Source organism: Muscardinus avellanarius (genome assembly GCF_963383645.1).
Source record: "Muscardinus avellanarius genome assembly, chromosome: 11".
In the NCBI taxonomy this organism is placed as follows: domain Eukaryota; kingdom Metazoa; phylum Chordata; class Mammalia; order Rodentia; family Gliridae; genus Muscardinus; species Muscardinus avellanarius.
In genome coordinates, this window is record NC_137797.1 from 10308645 (window position 1) to 10331125 (window position 22481).

The 22481-nt window shown below is 48.9% G+C and overlaps 2 protein-coding genes across 2 annotated transcripts; one reads left to right on the forward strand and one right to left on the reverse strand.

The window, feature by feature from the left end:
* Window positions 1-245: 245 nt before the first annotated feature.
* JOSD1 (Josephin domain containing 1) lies at window positions 246-12346 on the forward strand (the record flags this gene model as incomplete). Its single annotated transcript, XM_080705994.1, has 4 exons — window positions 246-430; window positions 11021-11149; window positions 11245-11439; window positions 12247-12346. The coding sequence occupies 4 exons, from the start codon at window positions 246-248 to the stop codon at window positions 12344-12346; spliced, it is 609 nt and encodes a 202-aa protein (XP_080562120.1).
* Window positions 12347-18499: 6153 nt separating this feature from the next.
* TOMM22 (translocase of outer mitochondrial membrane 22) lies at window positions 18500-19775 on the reverse strand (the record flags this gene model as incomplete). Its single annotated transcript, XM_080705995.1, has 4 exons — window positions 18500-18574; window positions 18801-18918; window positions 19343-19461; window positions 19656-19775. 4 exons carry the CDS (start codon window positions 19773-19775, stop codon window positions 18500-18502), a joined length of 432 nt encoding a protein of 143 aa, XP_080562121.1.
* Between the last annotated feature and the right edge of the window lie 2706 nt (window positions 19776-22481).

The window sequence follows — 22481 nt, forward strand, 5'->3', positions numbered from 1 at the left end:
CACTTTGACAGTAGTAGTGAAATAAACCAATCCAAAAATTATTTTTCTACTGAGAAGAGAGAAGAGGTGGATTTTTTTTTTTCCCCTTTCGATTCCAACCTTTTCTCCCAGTGACAAAGCATAAATCATGGGCACCAGAGAATAAGGGGGATCTCAGGAATCCTGAAAAGAAGCTGACATCTTCCTCAGGAGGGAAGAGTGGGGTGTTTTGGCCCTCTCTGGAACCTAAAAAGAAAAACAAAAACATGAGTTGCGTGCCATGGAAAGGAGACAAGACCAAATCTGAATCCTTGGAGCTGCCCCAGGCAGCACCTCCACAAATCTACCATGAGAAACAACGCAGGGAGCTTTGTGCCCTCCACGCTCTCAATAACGTCTTCCAGGACAGCAACGCCTTCACGCGGGAAACGCTGCAAGAGATTTTCCAGAGGTAGGGCACCCCTTCTTGGCATCTTGATGCCCACTTCTTGGGCTTTCTGAGTTTGTGTGGGTGGGACAATGTCTGAGGTGCATAGGCCTTCAAACCCACAGGTATTAACTGGATAGTGTCCAGAAGGAATAAGGAGTGCAGGAAAGGGAAAGGTGACCATTGCCGTTTATGTGCCTCCACTTTGGAATAGGGTACGTTGTATTTTCCTCAAGTGATCTCCTCTACAGCCCCTCAGAACCCATGTTATATATGTTATTTCCATTTGACTAAGTAGAAAGGGCCCAGCGACATGCAGTCACGTGCCCAAAGTAGCATAACAGACCTGGGAGCCAGGGTTGAAGGCAGGTTTGGACCTCCGCTGTTGACGTCTGTGCTGGAATGCCTCCCGCCCCTCAAGTCCAGCCATCAAGGAGTTCTCAGTCTAAGGGGGACAAGATATGTCCACTTTCGCCTTTCATCAAAGGTGGGATGTGGTGGGAACCAAGAGAAAGGCGTACACGTAGCTTTTCTGTGAGGCCTTGTGCTGGCCTCGGGACTTTGCAGACATTGTTTTGTATGACCCCTCTCAGCAGTGTTGATAGAGAAGCAAACAAAAAGGTCAGGTAGTTTGTCCAAGTAGTTCCCAAACAGCAAAGCTGTGATTGAGGCTGACTCCAGATCCCTCCCCTTTCTACGTTATTCTAGATGTCCTTTCTTAAGTGCCACCCCACGAGCGGATTGAAGTTCAGCTTTTTGCTTTGCAAAGTCTTTTCCCAAAAGGTGTGAGAGTTCTGCAGGGCCTGGATAGACAGGACAGCGTATCCGCAGTCCATTGGCGGCGAGCCTATCTGATCACCCCACTCCACAGGGTTGGGCTTTCTCGGTCCTCAGGGCAGGGAAAGTGCAAGAATTCTGCAAGAATTCTTCACGTGGTGCCTGTTGACAGTCTCCAGGACCTGTTTTTGACTCCCTTCATTTGGAGATGAAATTACTGCAGCACAGAAACCTGAATTATGGCTGGAATCAACCTGTTTGTGGTCATTTGTGAAGCATGGGTGTGGACCGTTTACTCTAAAAGACCCATAGGTCTTCTCTTAAAAGACTGTTAATCAGAGTGTACTGATAGAGCTATAATGAGAACAGTTATTTTCCAATGCCAGTAATAACCAGAGTGATTTCTTTGCCTTCACAAACGAAATGTGTCATTTGTAGCATGACCACTATCTAGCAGCAAGTAGAGTTTGCTCTTTAGGGAAGTGGGGCCCTGGGAGGTAGATCACCAGGTCATGTGGCAGAAAGGACTCGGCCCATCGAACTGCTAACTTTTGGCTAGCCTTAATATTTTTTGTAGTCTTATTGGATAGTTGCAAATTGTTTCCTAATCTAAAGCTAGGGAGAAGGAAAGGATTCATGGCAAATAGCTGAGTGTGTGTGGTACTTCATAATGTGTACTAGAACTCCCAGAACAACACTATCATAGTGAGTGGTCCTAGGAAATTAAGACTCAGTTTACTAGATTTTCCCTTTCACCCACTAGTAAATAATGTCAGATACAACAGTTCTGTGTATGTAGTAGTGTTCAGGTAGAAGAGTGTATACTTCTATAAGTTTGGCCCCTAGTCTGGCCAGGGGAGTAACCATGAGGAGATCGTCACACACGAACACTGTGTGCAAGCACGTCCCGAGTGTGCCTTGTCCTCACACCCAGCTTAGGAGAGGGGCTCTGTTGTTTCCCATGATTCCAAATGAAGAAGTCACAGCTCAGAGTTCACAGACTGTTAATGGCAGGATTCCCACCCATGCTTTGTGGCTCCAGGGCGTGCTTCCCCACTGCCCGGGCTGCTCCATGAGGACTGGAAAGACTTGTCAGAGCTGTTGTAGCAGCAGAGCTGTCCCCTCGCTCGTGAGTGGGGCCAGGGTCACGCGTCTGAACTGTGTTCGTCAAGGGTGTGTGAGTAATAGCAGTCTTGAAGCTGTGTTTCCCCTGAATGCAAGAATGCTAAGTACTTGCTGAACACCCCATGGAACCGGGGTCTTGCTCCTTTTAAAGCATTTGTAAATTGTACTGCCTTCTCCACTCCCTGTCAGCGCAGTAGACAGGTCTGCCTCGGGTAAAAAGAAACCAGTACATAAAAGAGCATTCCAGAAGTAGAAGTCCAGATTCTATGCGGATAGGAAACCAGAGGAAAAAGCACAAGGAGAAAAGGTGAGAGCGAGAAGCTGGAATTTTTTGAACAAACATTGACTAGCCTGCGGTGTGCCAGGCAGTGCGAGACACTAGAGGAAAGCTGAGCAGGGAGCCGCGCAGAGCAGGCCTTGAGAAGACAGGCAGGCGCAGTGGGCGCCACGGGCCCGCAGTTCGCGCTCTCAGATCTGGAGGGAAAGAGCGAAGCTGGCACGTTTAACGAGACAGCTCTAAGTTCTCAGATCCAGTGGGAGGAAAACGTCCGTCCGTAAGTGCTGTTTGTTGATAGGAAGTTCATCCTAGCAGCTGAATTTCAGCCAGACAAAAGAGGAGAAATACAAAAGCAGGGTGGAGTTTCAGTGGAGTTGTGGATACGAGTGACTCATGCTGGTCTAGAAAGAAGTAGGAACTTAAAAAGAACCGAGCTAATAGCTGGTCAGACAACAAGGGCACAGGAAAGAGAGAGGTGAGGTGGGGCCAAGGCTCGGTCCAGAAGAAAAGACAAGCAGGTGTCATCAGTGTCTAAGGAGATAGGCGAGGGTATTTGCCTTATTCGTGTTACCATGTATGTGTCCAAACTTTGAAAAAGAAGGGTCTGAGGGTCAGATGATAGAGTAGCCGCTTTGCCAGGTTGTTTTGTTTGTTTGTTTGGTTGGTTGGTTGGTTTTTGCAGTATTGGAGATTGAACCAAGGGGCATTCTACCTCCAAGTTACAACCCCAGCCCTATTTTTAATTTTTTTAGTTTGAAACAGGGTCTCACTAAGTTGTGGAGAGCCTCACTAAGTAGCTGAGGCTGGCCTGGAACTTGCGATCCTCCTGGCTCAGCCTTCCAAGTAAGAGGATTACAATGCACCAGTTTTGTTTTTGTTTTTGTTTTTTGGTGGTACTGGGGTTCCTGGAAACCCTTCTACCTCCGGGCTACACTCCCACACCCATTTTATATTATTTTTATTTGGAAACAGGGTCTGTTAAGCCAGCGAGGCTGACTTCGAACCTGCGCAATCCTCCTGTCTCCACCTCCCAACCACGGGGATTACAAGTGTGCGCCACCCTGCCTGGCTCTCAGCCCATTTATTTATTTTGCGATACTAGGGATGGAACCCAGGGCATTCTACTGAGCTACACTCCCAGTCCTATTTTTTTATTCTTTACTTTGAAATAGGGTCTCACTGAGTTGCAAAGGGCCTCACCAAGTAGCTGAGGCTGTCCATGAACTGAGATCCTCCTGTCTCCGCCCTTCAAGTGCCGGGATTACAAGTGTGCACCACCAAGCTTGGCTTTTATTATTTTATTTGAAATAGGGTCTCACTAAGTTGCAGAGGGCCTGACAAGTAGCTAAGGCTGTCAGCGAACCTGCGGTCCTCCTGTCTCAGCTTCCCAGGTACTGGTATTACAGGTGTGCACCACCACACTAGCTTTATTTTTTATTTTGAATCAGGGTCTAAGTTGCTGAGGGCCTTGCTAAGTTGCTGAGGCTGGTCTAGAACTTTGATCCTCCTGTCTTAGCCTCCCAAGTACTGGGATTACGGGTGTGCGTCACTGCACCTGGTTTGATCCTGGTTTTTCAGGGATCAAGTGTTCTTGCAGTAGCTGGGCATGGTGACCCACGTCTGTAATCCCAGCACTTGGGAGACTGAGACAGGAGGATTGCAAGTTCAAAGTCAACCTCAGCAACTTAGGCTCTTAGCAACTTAGCAAGACCCTCTTTCTAAATAAAAAATAATATACATCTGGGGGTGTAGCCTGCAGTAGAATGCCCCTGAGTTCAGTCCCCGGTTTAAAAAAAATGATTGCAGTTATCTAAATGTTCCTTTTCCAAAATATAATAGCTATTAGAATCTAGCCAAAAACTAGCTTGGTACCAGGGGGAAAAGTAATGAAAGTTGGAAGGAACACAGAGATAAGGGATACTGGTGAACAACTAGCATTCTCTACCACAAAGGGTGAGTATTCCAGCTTCTCCATTATAAATTCCCCTGAGCAGGTGGAAGGGGCCACTAAAGTGTGGTGGTAGCTGGATGTGGTGGTGCACACCTGTAATCCTAGTATTTGGGAGGCTGAGACACTCAGCAACCTAGTGAGACACTGTTTCCAAATAAAAAGAGCCGGGTGTGTAGCTCAGGATAGAATGCCCCTGGGTTCAGTCTCCAGTACCACTAAATAAATAAACATGGTGGTTATAAAATTTAGAAAAGGTGCTGAGTATTAATTAACTTCTAGGGATTCGACTGCTGTCCAAGGCCAGGCAAGCATATAATAATGATGATAACAGTGAGAGCAGCTCACACAGACGCACCTCTGTCCCCGGCCCCGGGGTCTGTGCTTCAGTTAGAAATAAGTCAGGAAATCCAGTCATGTTTTGTAATGGTGTCTCTTCAGACCTAATAGGAAAGAAAGACTTAAGGAAGAAAAAGGATCTTGACGAAACAGCTCCCATCTCCTTTTTATTATAATCTAAAGTCATCCCCATAGCCGATGTGGTGGCGACCACAGGAGAGGACCGGAGACTCGCCTGAGGGTGTGGATGGACCCGAGCCGGCTGTCCTACTTCACTCAGCTCTCCCGGCTCTGACAACAAACAGGGAAGCTGTGGCACAGCCCAGGATTTCCATGGAAACCAGGAGACCCTCCTGAGCAGGAGCTTGCAAAGCAGTCTCAAGAGAGCTTTGTGGGGAGAAGAACGCACTCCCTGGGGATTCAGTGGGCCAGCGTGGTCACACACCCAGAGCCCTGCTCAACTGTCCCGGTTCAGAGGGCGCGCCCCAGCTCTGCCACCGCCAACGGGGCACGACTGTGCAAGTCACGTCAGCCTCCATTTAGGGGAGAGGTAGTGGGAGTCGACAGGGAAGGAGCTGAGATAGGCCAGAGCAGACAGGTCCTTGGAATTCTGGGCCTGAAAGGTGCACCCTGCGTGGTCAGATCCGTGTGGGAACTGAAGCATGTCATATAATCCCCTTTCCTGTGTGCTCGAGGTGAGGAGTAGCATTTCAGACTCCCAGAATTCCTCCTGGAAACCTGCTGGCTTGCTTGGTCCTCTCCGGGACTCAGCTGGCCTTTCCTTGGAGCAGCGCTACGCTCCCTCCTCCTCTGACTCCTGTGCTGCTTTGAGACAGCAAGCATCAGTGCAGGGTCTAGAGAACCCATTTTTTAATTTAGTTCTATCATTTGCTCATTGGCAAGTGAGTTAAAAGCATCAAGCCTCCGCGCCTGGGAGGCTGAGACAGGAGGATCGTGCTGGTGCAAAGCCAGCCTCGCTGGCTTAAGAGACCCTGGTTCCAAATAAAAAATATAAAACATAGGTCTGGGAGTGTAGCCCAGAGGTAGAAGGTTTCCAGAAAAAAAAAAAAATCCTCAAGCCTCAAGGTTTTGACTTACAAAATAGAAGATGGGCATAGTGGTGCACACTTGTAATCCCAGCATTTGGGAGGCTGAGACAGGAGGATTGTGATTCTCAGAGAGCCTCAGCTACTTAGTGAGGCCCTTTGTGACTCAGTGAGACCCCGTTTCAAAATAAAGAATAAAAAGAAAATAGGGTTGGGGGTGTAGCTCAGAGGTCCAATGCCTCTGGGTTCCATCCCCAGTACCTAAAATAAATAAATAAATAATCCATACCTTCATAGGTTTAAGGTGATGACTAAATGATACACGTATTAAAGTTTCTGCTATAGCTGGGCATGGTGGTGTACATTGTCATCGCAGTATTTGGGACCCTAAGATAGAAGGATCACAGGTTCAAAACCAGCCTCAGCAACTTAGTAATTGATACTCTCAGCAACCTGACAAGACTCTGTTTATTTTCTTGGTATTGGGGATTGAACCCAGAGGCATTATACCTCTGAGCTGTATCTCCTGCTCTATTTTTGTTTATTTATTTATTTTTTAAGTACTGGGGATTGAACCTAGGAGCATTCTACCTCTGAGCTATACCCCCAGCCCTATTTTTTATTTTTTATTTTGAAACAGGGTCTCACTAAGTTACAGAGGGCTTCACTAAGTAACTGAGGCTGTCTGTGAACCTGCAGTCCTCCTGTCTCAGCCTCTCAGGTACTGGGATTACAAGTGTGCACCACCACACCTGGTTTATTGTTTATTTTGAAACAGGGTCTCACTAGTTTATGAGTTTCACTGCTTGCTGAGCCTGACCTCAAACCTACTCTTATCTCAGCCTCCCAGATACTGGAATTACAGGTGAGTGCCACCACACCTGGCTAAGACTCTGTTTCAAAATGAAAAACAAAGTAGCCAGGCATGGAATAAAGTTCTGGGACAGCCTCAGCTACTTAGTGAGGCCCTTTGCAACTCAATGAGACCATTTCAAAATAATCAATAAAAAATAGGCAAGTTACTGAGAGTATACCTCGGAGGTAGAATGCCCCAGGGTTCCATCCCCAGTTCCGAAAAAAAAAGAAAAAATACAATAAAGTATAAGCCAGGCATCATGGCATATGCTTGTAATCCCAGCATTTGGAAGGCTGAGATAGGAGGATCAAGGTTTACAGACAGCCTCAGCTACTACTTTGTGAGGCCCTTTGTAACTCGGTGAGACCCTGTTTCAAAATAAAAAAAATTAAAACAAATAGGTCTCAGGGTGTAGCTCAGAGGTAGAATGCCCCTGGGTTCCATCCCCAGTACCACACATTAAAAATAATAATCATCATCATAATAATAATACTAAAGTAGAAGCCGGGTGTGGTGGCGTATGCTTGTAATCCCAGCATTTGGGAGGCTGAAACAGGAGGAATATAGTTTGAGGACAGCCTCTGCTACTACTTAATGAGGTCTTTTGTAACTGAATGTGACAGTTTTTTAAATTTATTTATTTATTTTTGGTGGTACTGGGGTTCCTGGAAACCCTTCTATTTCCGGGCTACACTCCCAGACCTATTTTTTAATATACTTTTTAAATTTGGAAACAGGGTCTCTTAAGCCAGCACGGCTGGCTTCGAACCCGCGCAATCCTCCTGTCTCTGCTTCCCAAGAGCGGGGATTACAAGCGTGCGCCACCACACCCGGCTGAGACACTGTTTTAAATTAAAGAATAAAAAATAGGGTGGGGATGTCACTTGGAGGTAAAATGTACTGGTTCCATCCAGTACTGCCAAAAAAAAAATAATAATATAATAATAAAGTAGGGCTGAGGATGTAGCTCAGAGATATAATGCCCCTCCCTGGGCTCAATCCTCAGTACTACAAAAAAGAAAAGAATAAATGGTTGTTGTATAAAGAAGTTTAAAAAAAAACCTTTCTGCTGGGCATGGTGGCGCACCCTTGTAATCCCAGCACTTGGGAGGCTGAGACAGGAGGATCACACAGGTTCAAAGCCAGCCTCAGCTACTGAGTGAGGCTCTTAGCAACTTACTGAGACCCTGTCTCCAAATAAAGTATAAAATAGGTCTGGGAGTGTAGCCCAGAGGTAGAAAGCCCCTGGGTTCCACCCCCACTATCACACACACACACAACAACTTCCTGAGATTTCTAGAATTGTCATCTTCACCCAAAGTCTAGATTCTCTTCAGGAGATGGCGTGTGGCAGCCTCCTAGACAACTGCCCTTTGCTTCTGTCCTGAGGGACTCGCCACATTTCCCCTCCTCCCTACACGTGTAGGTGAGAGCGTGCTGACCCTCCCTTAGGGCAGCCTTCCACAGCTCCTGGGCTGACATGCATGTGAGAGCACCACCTTAGAATGGGAACACCATCGAGCGGGCATGGTGGGCGCGCTTGTCATCCCAGCATTCGGGAGGCTGAGACTGGAGGATCGCAGTTCACGGACAGCCTCAGCTACTTAGTGAGGCCCTCTGCAACTCAGTGAGACCCGGTTTCAAAATAAAGAATAAAAAATAGGGCTGGGGGTGTAGCTCAGAGGTCAAATGCCCCTGGGTTCCATCCCCAGACCCGCCAAAAAAAAAAAAAAAAAAAAAAAAAAGGGAACACCAGTAGCACAGGCCTCCTAGGAACGGGGTGCCAGAGTCCCGGCAGAGAGGCTGAGCAGAGTGGGCCAGTCAGGGCTGTGATTGAGATTTGTTTGAGCGCTTTAATATTTTTCCAGGTGTGGTGGTGCATGTCTGTAGTACCGGCTGCTCCAAAAGCTGAAGCCAGACCATCCAAAATTTAAGGCCAGCCTGGGCAACATAGCAAGATACTGTCTCCAAATAAAAAGGGCTGAGGGTACAGCTTGATAGAATGACCTAGATTAAAAAAAAATTTTTTTCTATGTATGTGTGGAATGTCTGTAGTTGAGTTATGCATTCCAACTTAACATAGGCCTTAATACTTTTTTTGATGTGTGATACTGGAGATGGAACTCAGGGGCATTCTACTTCCAAGCTACATACACCCTCAACCCTATTTTATTCTTTTATTTTGGAACAGTGTCTTACTAAGTAGCTGGGGGTCTTGATAAGTTGCTGAGGCTGGTCTCACACCTGTGATCCTCCTGTCTCAGCCTCCCAAGTCTTGGGATGGCAGTCCTTTGCCACCTTCCCGGATTACAAGCGTGTGCCACCATGCCTAGTGGCCTTAATACTTTTTTTGCCTTATATCTGGCTCAAGTTTTTGCATTTATGTTACCTGCTTGGACTCCTATATGCATTTTTTTTTCCCTAGTACTGGGAATGGAACAGGGGCATTCGACCTCCAAGCTACACCCTTATCCCTATTTTTTACTTTTTTTTTTTTTTTGTGGTACTGGGGTTCCTGGACCCTTCTACCTCCGGGCTATACTCCCAGACCTATTTTTACATTTTTATTTGGAAACAGGGTCTCCTAAGCCAGTGCACGCGGCTGGCTTCGAACCTGCGCGATCCTCCTGTCTCTGCCTCCCAAGCGCGGGTATGACAAGCGTGCGCCACCACGCCCAGCTATTCTTTATTTTGAAACAGGGTCTCACTGAGTTGCAGAGGGCCTCACTAAGTAGCTGAGGCTGTCCGCGAACTGCGATCCTCCGGTCTCAGCCTCCCGAATGCCGGGATGACAAGCGTGCCCACCACGCCTGTCTATCCTGGATGCCTTTGAGTGTGTAATGATTACCAAGTGTGGAGGCCCTTAAATAGAAAGCACTAAAAACAGCCGTAACCAGTTACTGCTCATGGAAATGGAAACATCACGTACTGATTCCCACTGTTGAAAGGCTTGTACCAAGGCAGAGGTCCGCAATAGGAAGCCTGCAGCGGGCTGGGGGCTGCAGGGACGAGACTACTTCAGGGAACTTTGTGTCCATTGGCTTCATGTGGACATGCTTGACGTGCTTGCTTACTTTTTTTTTTTTCCTTTTTCTTGCAGTACTAGGAATTGAACCCAGGGGCATTCTACCTCCAAGTTATACCACCATCCCTAGGTTTTTTTGTTTGTTTTTGTTTTTGTTTTTTTGGTGGTGGTATTGGGGTTCCTGGAAACCCTTCTACTTCTGGGCTACACTCCCAGACCTATTTTTGTACTTTGTAAAATTTGGAAACAGTCTCTTAAGCCAGCACAGCTGGCTTCGAACCTGCGCCCTGTCTTCGCCTCCCAAGTGCGGGGATTACAAGCATGCACCACCACGCCCGGCTCCTAGTTTTTTTTTTTTTTTTTGAAACAGGGTCTCACTAAGTTGTGGAGGTCCTCGCTAAAGTAGCTGAGGCTGGCCTTGAACCTGTGATCCTCCTGTCTCAACTCACAAGTACTGAGACTGCAAGTGTGTGCTGCCACAGCCAGCTCTTGCTTGCTTTTTTTTTTTTTTTTTTTGTACTGGGGATTGAACCCAGGGGCATTCTACCTCTGAGCTACACCTCCAGCCCTATTTTTTTTTTTTTTTTTTTTGTAACAGGGTCTTGCTAAGTTGTGAAGGGTCTCACACTAGCTGAGGCTGGCCAGGAACCTGTGGTCTTCCTGTCTCAGCTCCCAAGTACCAGAATTACAAGTGTATGTCACCATGTCCAGCATCCCCAGCCCTATTTTTATTCTTTATTTTGAAAGAGGGTCTCATTATGTTGCAGAGGGCCTCACTAAGTAGCTGAGGCTGGCTGAGAACATGCAGTCCTCCTGCCCTAGCTTCCCAAGTACTGGGAATACAAGTGCGCACCACCACATTTAGCTCCCCCAGCCCTTTTTATTTTTGAGTTGCCAAGGCTAGCCTTGAACCTGCGGTCTTCCTCCTTCAGTCTCTTGAGTTGTTGGAATTTAAGGTGTATGCCACGAAGCTTGATTATACTCAAGCTTTCTCAGCTGCAGGCAGGTAGGTAGGTCTCACCCCTCCTGAATTGTTCTGCATAAAAAGCAAGGCAGTTGTAAGAGTAGCAGGACCCAGAGGCAGGCTACTTAAGTGGAAGCTGGAGGAATTATATTCGAGTGGGGACTAGCCTTGAGCTTGTGGCAGAATGCTCTCCTGGTAGTGAAGGGCCGGGGGATTGACAGACGGCAAGTCTCAGCCTTCCTCTTCTCACACTTGAGGTTATCTCCAAACACCATGGTGACACCCCACAAGAAGAGCATGCTGGGAAATGGGAACTATGATGTGAACGTCATCATGGCAGCACTTCAGACCAAAGGCTATGAAGCTGTTTGGTGGGACAAGCGCAGGTAATTGACCATGTTTGACTTGACGGCTTGAGTGTGGGCCCCTTGCAGCGGCAGGAGGGGACGGCCCTGGGGCTGACACCACTTCTCCTCTGCAGGGACGTCAGTGTCATGGCTCTCACTAACGTCATGGGCTTCATCATGAACCTGCCCTCCAGCCTGTGCTGGGGGCCGCTCAAGCTGCCTCTCAAGAGGCAGCACTGGATCTGTGTTCGAGAGGTGGGAGGCACCTACTACAACCTCGACTCCAAGCTCAAGACTCCCGAGTGGATTGGAGGCGAGAGCGAGCTCAGGTAACCGTGTGGCCACGCTGCCGGCCCTGTGTGATGTGTTGGGAAGTTGAGCTCATCTTTGATTATTTGACAAGGAAATGAAACTCCTGTGAGTTCAGATCCTCTCCTTTCCTCACTTGGAGTCATAGCGTCTCAGACTTGAAACACCTTAGTCAATGCTTTCATCTCTTTGAAAGCAAGTTCCACAGCCTGGAATACTGGCCTTCTGGTCTTGGGGGGCTGCCATTGTACCGCCGCTCCACCTAGAAACTGGGACGGTGTCATTGCCAGCTCAGAGAGAGGAAGGCAGACATTCAGCCAGAGGGGGTTTAAAGTGCCCTGGGAGTAGAAAAGCTGATTTTTTTTTTTCTTTTGTACTGGGGGTTGAATCCAGGGGTATTCTGCCTGAGCTACACCCTCAGACTTTTTTGAAACAGGGTCTCGCTAAGTAGCTGCTGCTGGCCGAGAACCTGTATCCTCCTCTCTCAGCCTCCCAAGTACTGGGATTACAGGCATGTATGACCATGCCTGGCTAAAAGTTGACTTTTTAAAACAATTAGAATTCCTTTAGGGTACTTTGTGTTCTGTTCATCACAGAACTAGCTACTGTCAGCAGTAACAGTTGAGACTGAGCAGAGATTCAGATTGGAATTCTGACTGGATGGACTGAGGGTAACTAAACGTGGAGCCCTCTGTAGTTGTCTACGTGACATTTAGGATTGTCAGGGGCACAAATGATGAGGTACCTGGCAGGCATGTGGCCCCAAACCTGGGACTTGCAGCTCACCCGCATTTCGTTTTTTCTCTCACCCATTCCTTTTCCCATAGGAAATTTCTAAAACATCATTTGCGAGGAAAGAACTGTGAGCTGCTGCTGGTAGTACCAGAGGAAGTGGAGGCCCATCAGAGCTGGAGGGCTGACATGTGACGGTTCCACCCAGCCTGCCCTCGCCTCAGCCCTCCAGCCCCGTGACGGCTGTGGCCTCGATGGGCCCGCGGCCACCTCCCCTAACATCTCACCGGGTTCCCCTGCACATCTGCCAGCGCATTAGGACAGAGGTGTGGGCTGTTACGTGAACCACCCAGTGTTGTCCATGCCTGGGGAAGGAAGGTAGCTTAGTGGTCAAGGCAAGCCACGGGAGGCCTTTCTGATCTGAGAAAGAGAAGGGAAGATGGTCCTAGTGTATTTCTGCTTTCTGAGGACCTGACGCAGGTTCTGCCGGAGTGGTCACTGCAGCTCAGGCTCACCAGAGACGCTGCCGCACTTCCTCTCCCGTGGCACCTGTGACCCCTTCGAAGGACCAGAGCATAAGCATCTCTCAGGAAGCCATCCCCAAAATGCCACGGGGTGTCCATGCCGTCACAGCCCTTGAAGCCACCCCTCCCCATCTTCAAGAGTGGTTTATGGGCGGCTTTGGAGTTTTATAAGGAGAACTTCCCTAATGCTCCAAGGCGGTTGAATTCCACAATATTCTAGCAAGGCAGGGGTGAGATAGATACTTGAGGATGCGGCTAAAGCCAGACGGGGACGGGCTTGCTTGGGGTTCCTCCAGTTGTGTCCCTGTCATTTCACTACACATTCAGGAGGCTCGGCGGCAAAAGATTGGAAGACGGCCAATGTTCCCAGTTGGCCCACTCTGGAAAAAATCAAAAAATCTATCCTCAACACCAAATTCCAGGAGTATATACAGAGCTGGGTGAGGAAAGTAATGTAAAGACAAGCTTCTCAGTTTAAGAGCAGCTAGGATTGGTAGAAGACCTGGGCTCGAGCTGTCCCTATGGTAACAAGAAACAGAGCCCTCAAGTTGGGCGGGTACGTGCATTGTTATAGGACCTGGGTTTGTCATCTCCACGTAGTTCCCTTTACAAATCAGCTGAGGGTTGCCCCTCCCACCTCTTGAAATAGTTGGAGGCCAGGTTTCTCCTGCAACTTTGCAAAGAAGAGGAGAAATAAATTTCATGCCACATGTGTCACCAACGTGGCTGTGGCTGCCTCGAGGCAGTGGGCAGGCAGGGGTGATCTGCCGCCCTGGAGACCATGGTCTTGGCAGGTCTGAGTGCTGTCCTGCTGGCCACACTTCTCCAGCAGCAGAGCCAGCTGGGCTTGCACGTGGATCCTGGCAAGCTTAGCAGGGAAGCCGGGCTTTCTCCCCACTGTGACTGGAGTGCATGTTTACACCAGCACTTTTCTGCACATGTAACTTCAACCCAACAAGCCGTTTTTTATGCCGAGTAACAGAGGCCCCGAGCGGCTACTGCACATTACGCTCTCTGCAGCTGGCCCTGGTCTCTCTGCGCCACTTCCTACACCAGACCTGCTTGGCACCACGGGGAGCTCTTCCCCTGCACAATGACATTCCAGCCACCACCAGCCAGAAGTTACAGCCAGCTTTGCTGAGTGTCACAAGTCGGACCTCGGGTCCACTGGCACTGTCTGTGATTGTAAGCCATTTCCTGGGAAGAGGAGGAGACTCCTTTCCACAAGTCTACTTGGGCATGTGCAAATGGCACTTCAGAGGAGTCCCATGCACGTGGAATCCATGAGCCAACGGGGTATGCAAAGACGCTTAAAACATTTCAGGGCTGGTTTCCCTGTTCAAACCCAATTCTGGTGCTTAGGAACAGGGACCCATGCTGATGCCCCAGGGCAAGAGCCCCACTTCTAAGGAAGGTAGCAGCCTGACCCTGATGCCCAGTGAGGGGCAAAACCCTAGGCTTCTTCTTGCTTTTATTCCCATTTTCTGTTGGCCTTGTGCTGGGTTTGTTTACAAAAGATGTATTTTGTTTAACCAAATATTAAAAGATGGTAAACTCTGTACGTGAATCTCCTGTCTGCCTGAATTCTATAATTATGTAAAGAGAAAAATAAAAAACTTTAGTATGATGTTACTTTAAAAGGAAATTACTACCATCATAAGCCACCTTTTTTAAGCTGGGCATGGTGGCACATGTTTGTAACCCCAGTACTTGGGAGGCTGAGATGGAGGACTGCATGTTCCCAGACAGCCCCAGCTACTCACTAAGGCCCTCTGCAGCTTAGACCTAGTTTCAAAATAAAGAATAAAAGCTGGGCGTGGCAGCACTAGCTTGTAATCCTAGCACTTGGGAAGCTGAGATAAAAGAATCCAAATGTAAGCCGGGCGTGGAGGGCAGGCTTGTGATCCCAGCATTCGGGAGGCTGAGACTGGAGGATCGAGGTTCGCGGACGGCCTCAGCTACTTAGTGAGGCCCTCCGCAACTCAGTGAGACCGTTTCAAAATAAAGAATAAAAAACTGGGCAGGGTGTGTTGCTTGGAGGTCAAATGCCTCTGGGTTCCATCCCAGACCCGCCAAAAAAAAAAAAAAAAAAAAAAAAAGGATCCAAATTTGTGGCCAGCCTCAGCTACTAAGGCCCTCTGCAACTAAGGAGACCCTGTTTTTAAAATAAATAAAAAATTAGGCTGGAGGTATAGTTCAGTGGTAGAATGCCCCTGGGTTCAATCCCCATCAACCCCCACACACACAAAATAAAAAGAAGGCTGGGCATAGTAGCACATGCTTGTTATCCCATTTGTGAGGCTGAGGCAGGAGGATCTGGGTTCATGGCCAGCCTCAGCTACTTAGTAAGACCCTGTTTCAAAATAAAGAATAAAGCCAGGCGTGGTGGCGAACGCTTGTAATCCCTGCCCTTGGGAGGCGGAGACAGGAGGATCGCGCAGGTTCAAAGCCAGCCTCGCTGGCTTAAGAGACCCAGTTTCCAAATTTAAAAAATATAAAATAGGTCTGGGAGTGTAGCCCAGAGGTAGAAGGGTTCCATCCCAGTACCACCAAAAAAAGAATAAAAAACAGGCTGGGGGTGTAGCTCAGAGGTAAAAATGCCCCTGGGTTCAATCCCCAGTACTGCAAAAATAAATAAGAATAAAAAGTCCAGCTGGGGGTGTAGCTTGGAGGTAGAATGCCCCTGGGTTCCATTCCTAGTACTGCAAAAAAAAAAAAAAAAAAGTCACCTCTTAGAGATTATAATTTGATCAAACCTCTCACTTGAAAAATCTGGACAAAATATTAAGTTGCGTGAGATTTGGATCAAGAGCTGCCACCAAGGCATGCTTTAGCTTACCTTCATGTATAAGGGTTAGGCTTGAGCTGCCTGTGGTGGCACACTTGTAATCCCAGCATTCGGGAGGCTGAGACCGCAGGATCGCGGTTCATGGACAGCCTCAGCTACTTAGGCTCTTTGCAACTCAGTGAGACCCTGCTTCAGAATAAAGAATAAAAAATAGGGCAGGGGGTGTAGATCAGAGGTAGAATGCCCCTGGGTCCCATCCCTAGTACCTCCTCCTCCCAAAAAAGCTAGGCTTGCCGATCTGAAAAACTGATGTGCGAAGCACAAGCTTGTCCCTCACTGACCGGCAATTAGTATTTTCCCTTAATGAACAAAGGATGGTGCATGAAAGGGGCCAGGGCTACCTGCGTCTCGAACGCACGCCTGCGTTCAGTAGTCAGGGGGCTGGGTTTGAACCCAAGTCCAGCACTGGCCATTTCCACTGCTGAAAAATGGGAATGCTACCACCTCCTACTGCACAGCATTGTTTTGATAAATGGCCTACATACTACTTAATATGTTTGATGCTCAGTACAAATTTTTGTGTGGTGTTAGGGATGGACCCGGGGCTTCCACCTCGGAGCTATACCCCAGCCCTAGTTTCTAACTTTGAAACAGGGACTTGCTAGGTTGATGAGAGTCTCATTACTTGCTGAGGCTGTCCTTGAACCTTTGATCCTATCTCAGCCTCTAGGTGTGAGCTACCACATCTGGTGGGATTTTTTTTTTTCCAGGTCTGGGGATAGAACCCAGAGTCATTCGACCTCCAAGCTACACCCCCTTCCCTATTCTCTTATTATTTTGAATCAGGGTCTCCTCACTAAGTAGCTGAAGCTGTCCACAAACCTCAATCCTTCTGTCTCAGCCTCCCAAATGCTGGGATTACAAGCTACAAGTACATACCACCACACCCAGCTTTTCTTTTTTTTTGAAACAAGGTTTTACTAAGTTGCAGAGTGCCTAAATTGCTAAAGCTGGCTGGGAACCTGCAATACTCCTGCCTTACCCTCTCAAATACTGGGATTACAAGTATAAGCCACCACGCTCAGCTATATCAATGAAAACACTGCAAATTCAAAGGGGCTACAAGCGTGGTAACGCATGCTTGCAATTCCAGCATTCGGGAGGCTGAGACTGGAGGATGGCAGTTTGCGGACAGCCTCAGCTACTTAGGCCCTTTGCAACTTAGTGAGACCATTTCAAAATAATAAAATAATAATAATAATAATAATAGGCAGGGGATGTAGCTTGGAGGTCAAATGCTCCTGGGTTCCATCCCCAAACCTGCGAACAAACAAACAGAAAGCTACAATTAGCTTCATTATGTGTCTCATCTCAGAAATCATTTAAAACAGGAGGCCACAAACATGTTCTATTTGCTAACTTCCTCCTCAGCCCCAGGACTAGAAATCAGTACCTAACTGTAAATAATTTACAAATGTACAATGTCACTGCAGACCAAAAGCTGTCCTTTGCGTTAAGCTGGTAGATCTAAAAGTGATTATGAATTCAGAGTAGATAGTTATTAAGCCGGGCGTGGTAGCACACATTTGTAATCCCAGTACTTGGGAGGCTAAGACCAGAGGATCTCAGGTTTGCGGCCAGCCTCAGCTACTTAGTGAAGCCCTCCGCAACTTAGTGAGACCCTGTTCCAAAGAGAGGTAGAATGGCCCTAGGTTCAATACCCAGCACACACACACACACACACACACACACAAAGTTATTAAGAGGTTACTGTCCAAAAATTAATTTTCTTGCCAGGTATGGTGGTGCACGCATGTAATCCCAGTATTTTGGAGGCAGGAACAAGTTTGAAGCCAACCTCAGCAAATCAGTGAGGCTCACACCAACTCAGCAAGATCCTGTTTCCAAATAAAATTAAGGCTGGGGAATAGTTCAGAGGTAGAATGCCCCTGGGTTCAACTCCTAGAACGAACGAACGAACACACACACACACACACACACACACACACACACCACACACACACACACACACCACACACACACACAGAGTCTTTCTTGGAAATTTACGTGGGCCTACCAACCGATCAGTGTTGAAATGGAGGTGCTGGCTTACGCAAGGGCAATGTGAGGCAGCTACAGCATTGCCCTTTCAAGTGGTCTAATTTTGAGGTACTTATAACACATGACTAACACTTTGAGTTAGAATCATTTTTAATATTTAAATACAAAAAGTGAGCATTGACATTTCTTTTATACACAGCTTTAACAGCCAAAATGTGCAGAAGAAATGAGCCCCTGCTCTGTCCTCCACAGTCCTCACCATCCCCATCTTGTGGCTAAAGCTGTAGCCAGCTTCTCCTCTCCAACATACAGTAGAGAGTATGCGCTTGGTCAGTTTTATACTGTGTATGCCCCAACCCCAACATTTACGTTCTTTTTTCTTTTTTTTAAGTACTGGGGATGGGACCCAGGGGCATTCTACCTCTGAGCTACACTCTCAGCCCTATTTTTTATTCTTTATTTTGAAACAGGGTCTCACTAAATTGAAGAAGGCCTCACTGAGCAGCTGAGGCTGTCCACGAACCACAACCCTCCTGTCTCAGCCTCCCAAGTACTGGGATTACAAGCGTGCGCCACTACGCCTGGCTCAACATTTCCATTCTTTAGAAAAAAAAAAAAGTCATTAATGGTCCGGGGCCCTTCCCGCCACTGGCATCAGTTTCCACCCCACAATGGGATGGTGAGATCGTCAAGTGAGGAGCTTATGAAAGGTGCACAGTGGCCAGAGCTGAACGAACCGTCGACATCACCGCGCTCTGTATCAGAGCAAGGACAGAAGGAATGGCCAGGCCGGCAGTGGAGGGCACAGCTGCCAGCTGGGGGGGGGGGGGCTCCGTTAAGACAAGGGGGGGATTCTTCCTACCAGGTTTAGATAACTGTGCCAACGTTTAAAAAAAAACTTCCAAATCCGCAGTTCAAACATAATTGAATTTCAAACCTCTCCCAATAAGACAGCTCAAATCCAGCAGTAACAATCTAGATCTTGCCAGGAAGTGAGGGTAGAGCCCCTGGCATTCCTCCTGGCAGCCCCGTGTTGGGCCCTAGAAGTATCTGGAAAAGAAACGGAGCGCTGTAAAGGCGTTGCAGGTGTAGGGGTATCATTTTTACCATACCTGATGGGGCAGGGCAGGTGCAGATGCTGAGCAGTCAAGACCTAGAGAGCCCGGGCTTGATTCCAGCCTCCCCCCCACACACCCCCACCCACTCCACCCAGGTGCTGGAGAAACTAAGAACTTCAACCTCCACTGCTGGCAACAATCCCAGTTCCTGGGCTCACCTGCCGCTGCTGCAGCTGCTGCTGTTGTTCCATTTGCAACTTCTCAGTCTCAAAGACGACGGGCAGAACCAGGATCATAAAGGAAGTGGTCCCGATCCATAAGGCCGCCCTGGAAAATCTGCAGAGCGAAGGTGAGCGTGGAGATGCAGAGATAGGCAGCCCAGCCAAGGCCCGGACAAGTAACCAAACCCCTCCTACCAGCCCTGCGGCGATTCTGATAACTTCTACTCACTCCAGGGAGCAGGAACAGCTCTAGAAGCTGTGCTATCTAGTTACAATAATTTGACTTCTATATCCTTCTAAGGCTGCTCATCTAGTAACCAAGTCGGATAATCTCAAATGACTCCCATTAACGACCCTATCAAGTAAGAATGCCCAGTTCACACAAGGGGAAACTGGGACTCAAAAAGGTTGGGGGGGTGGGGGTACAATCGGCCCAAGGTCACGGGAGCCCAGACCTGCTGCTCCGCAAGCCCGAGCTCGCTCTCTCGGCGCTACACTCACACCACGCACACCCCCAGGCCTCTGCCCTCTTCTCTTACCTGTACATTTTCTGAGCCACAAAGAGGGAGAGATCGAAAGTGGCTCCGGCCGCGGATCGGACCTTCTCCGGAAACATCTCCGTCAGACCCCAAAGTCTTTCCGAAAGAGTCTCATCCAGCTGTGGTGAAGGAGGCGCGGGTCTTGGCCCAAGCAAGGGCGTCCACCCCCAGCCCCGCTGCAGCGCGGAGAGACCCGAGCCCCGGGGCCAGGGCACCCGGACCAGGGGGTCCCAACCCCGCGCCCGGGGCCGCAGCACGCGGAGCCCACACTCCCGGCCGGGCCGCCCCCCCGCGCCCCGAGGGGCCCTAGGACCTCGTCGTCCTCGTCCTCTTCCAGCTCCTCCTCGGTCTTCTCCGCATCGCCTTTCGGGAGCAATTCGTCGGGGGACAGGGGCTCCCTAGCATCAGCAGCGGCGGCGGCGGCGGCGGCCATGGCTGTCGGGGACACCGGAAGCGGAAGAGAGCAGTCGAGCGCGGCCCGGCGCGGACAGAGCGGCCCTTCCGGGAGCGAGACGCGCGGGGCGGGAGAGAGCGGCAACTTCCGGTCCTCCAACTCCCTGCTGCGGCGTGGCGGGGGCACCGCGGATGCCCCGAGGGCCTCCCTGGTCTCGCCCGGGGGTTCTCACTTCAACTGGCAGAAAAACAGCTGTAAGAGGAGCAGTGTCAGATGCTCCCACGGTGGGGACGTGGTATTTATAGGGATAAATTAAAGATTTGGAGATTTGTTGGTCTTTTGGGAAACACTTGTACTTGGGAGGCTGAGACAGGAGGATCTCAGGTTTGGGGCCAGCCTCAGCTACTTGGTGAGGCTTTCTGCAACTTGGACCCTGTTTCAAAATAAGGAATAAGAAGCCGGGCGTGGGCACGCTTGTAATCCCATCATTCGGGAGGCTGAGACCGGAGGATCGTGGTTCGAGGACAGCCTCAGCTACTTAGTGAGGCCCTCTGCAACTTAGTGAGATCCTGTTTCCAAATAAAGAATAAAAAATAGAGCCGGGCGTGGTGGCACACGCTTGTAATCCCCGCGCTCGGGAGGCAGAGAAAGAGGATCGCGGTTCGGAGACAGCCGCGCTAGCGTGAGACCCTGTTTCCAAATAAATAAATATGTAATGTATATGTGTGTGTGTGTGTGTGTGTGTGTGTGTATGCATGCATATATATATGGTCTGGGAGTGTAGCCCCGGGGGTAGAAGGGCTTCCAGGAACCCCAGTACCACCAAAAAAAAAAAAAAAAAAAGAATAAAAAATAGGGCAGGGGGTGTAGCTCAGAGGTCGAATGCCCCTGGGTTCCATCCCCAGACCCGCAAAATAAAAAAAAAAAAAGGAATAATAAATAGGGCTGGGGGTGTAGCTCGGAGGTAGAATGCTCCCCAGTACCGCAAAAATCAACACACACACACACACACTCTCTCTCTCTCTCTCTCTCTCTCTCTCTCTCTCTCTATATATATATATATATATATATATATATATATATAGTGTGTGTGTGTGTGTGTGTGTGTGTGTGTGTGTGTGTGTGTGTGTGTAAGGCTTCAAGAGCTCTTTTCCTTTTTTTATTTTTTTTGTGGTGCTGAGAATGGAACCCGGAGGCTTTCTACCTCCAGGCTATACTCCCAGACCTATTTTCTATTTTTACTTGGAAACAGGGTCTCACTAAGTTGCTGAGAGCCTCACTAAGTAGCTGAGGCTGGCTTCAAACCTGTGTGATCCTCCTGTCTCAGCCTCCCACGTACTGAGATTAGGAGTGTGCGCCCCACACCGGCTAAAGAGTTCATTTTTATTTAGAGAAAAAAGAAAAGAGGGAGGAGGGAGGAGGAAGGAGCTTTCTTTTTTCCTTTTTTTTTTTTTTTTTTTGGTGTGTGTGTGGTACTAGGGATTGAACCCAGGGGGGTTCTACTTCTGAGCCACACCCCCAGCCCAATTTTATTTTCTTATGTTGAGATAAGGTCTCACTAAGTTGCAGAGGCTGGCTCAAACCTGCAATCCTCCTAGCTCAGCCTCCCAAGTACTTGGATTATAAGTGTGCGGCACCACGCCCGCCCGGCCAAACTCTTTAAATAATTATAAAATTGCCAAGACATAAGACACTGGGAGGCCTGCACTACAGAGTGTGCGGAGCTCTGGGGTGGCTGAGGCAGGTGGTCTAGAAAAGGCAGAGGACAGAGCCCCGGAAAGGGATGTGGAAGAAAACCAGGGAGCATGGCCCTGCTGAAGGGCCATGGGGCGGGGGTGGGGTGTGGGGGGTGTGTGGGGGGGTGCTCAGCCGCCAAGGCCATCAGCGGCACGGGCGGGCACGGGCGCCAGCAGGTGAGCACAGGTGGCCCGTGCTGGAGTTGGGGGGCAGGAGCCCTGGGCTCCCAGCTCCTCTACCCCCCCCCCAGCCCATAGTCTCCACCTTCCTGTTTCTCTGTCAGAACTTGAAATTGGGGAGTTTTTGTTGATGTTTTTTGGGGAGTGGTACTGGGATGGAACCCAGGGGCGGCTATCTTCCAGCCACACCCCCACCCTTATTTTGAAACAGGGTCTCGCTAAGTTACTGAGGGTCCTGCCAAGCTGTTGAGTCTGGTCTTGAACTTGTGTTCTTCCTGTCTCAGGCTCCCAAGGATTGGTTTTACCGGCATGTGCCACTGTACCTGGTGAAACGGTAGGGGTTTTTTTTGTTTGTTTTTTGCAGAACTGTGGATAAAACCCGGGGGCATTCTACCTCTGAGCGACACCTCCAGTGTGAGAGGACTGAGATGCTGAGATGCGGGCTCCTGCTTGGGGGGCTAACAAAGCAACTCTGGCTCCTGAGGAGCAGCGGGGAATGCCAGGCTGGGAGGCAGGCACAGTCCCTCTAATCAGTGAGCTGAGTCTTGCCGAGTTGCCTTCAAGGTCGGAAGCAGCTCCGGCCTTCCCTCTGAAGGTCCTTCCCAGCATAGACATCTCTCAGAAAACTTATTGGTATGATAAACAGCTTGAGATGTTATGAGCGGTCACAGGAGTTCTTTGCTACTAATTGTAAAACAAAGTTGTTTTGAGACTAGTCCTTTGGCTTTACTCACACACAGCTCTTGTTGCTTTAAGATAACCTTGTAATGTCTAAAATAGTTAACTCGTCTATGGACCCCATGGAAGCTTTCTCTATAAAAGTCTGATT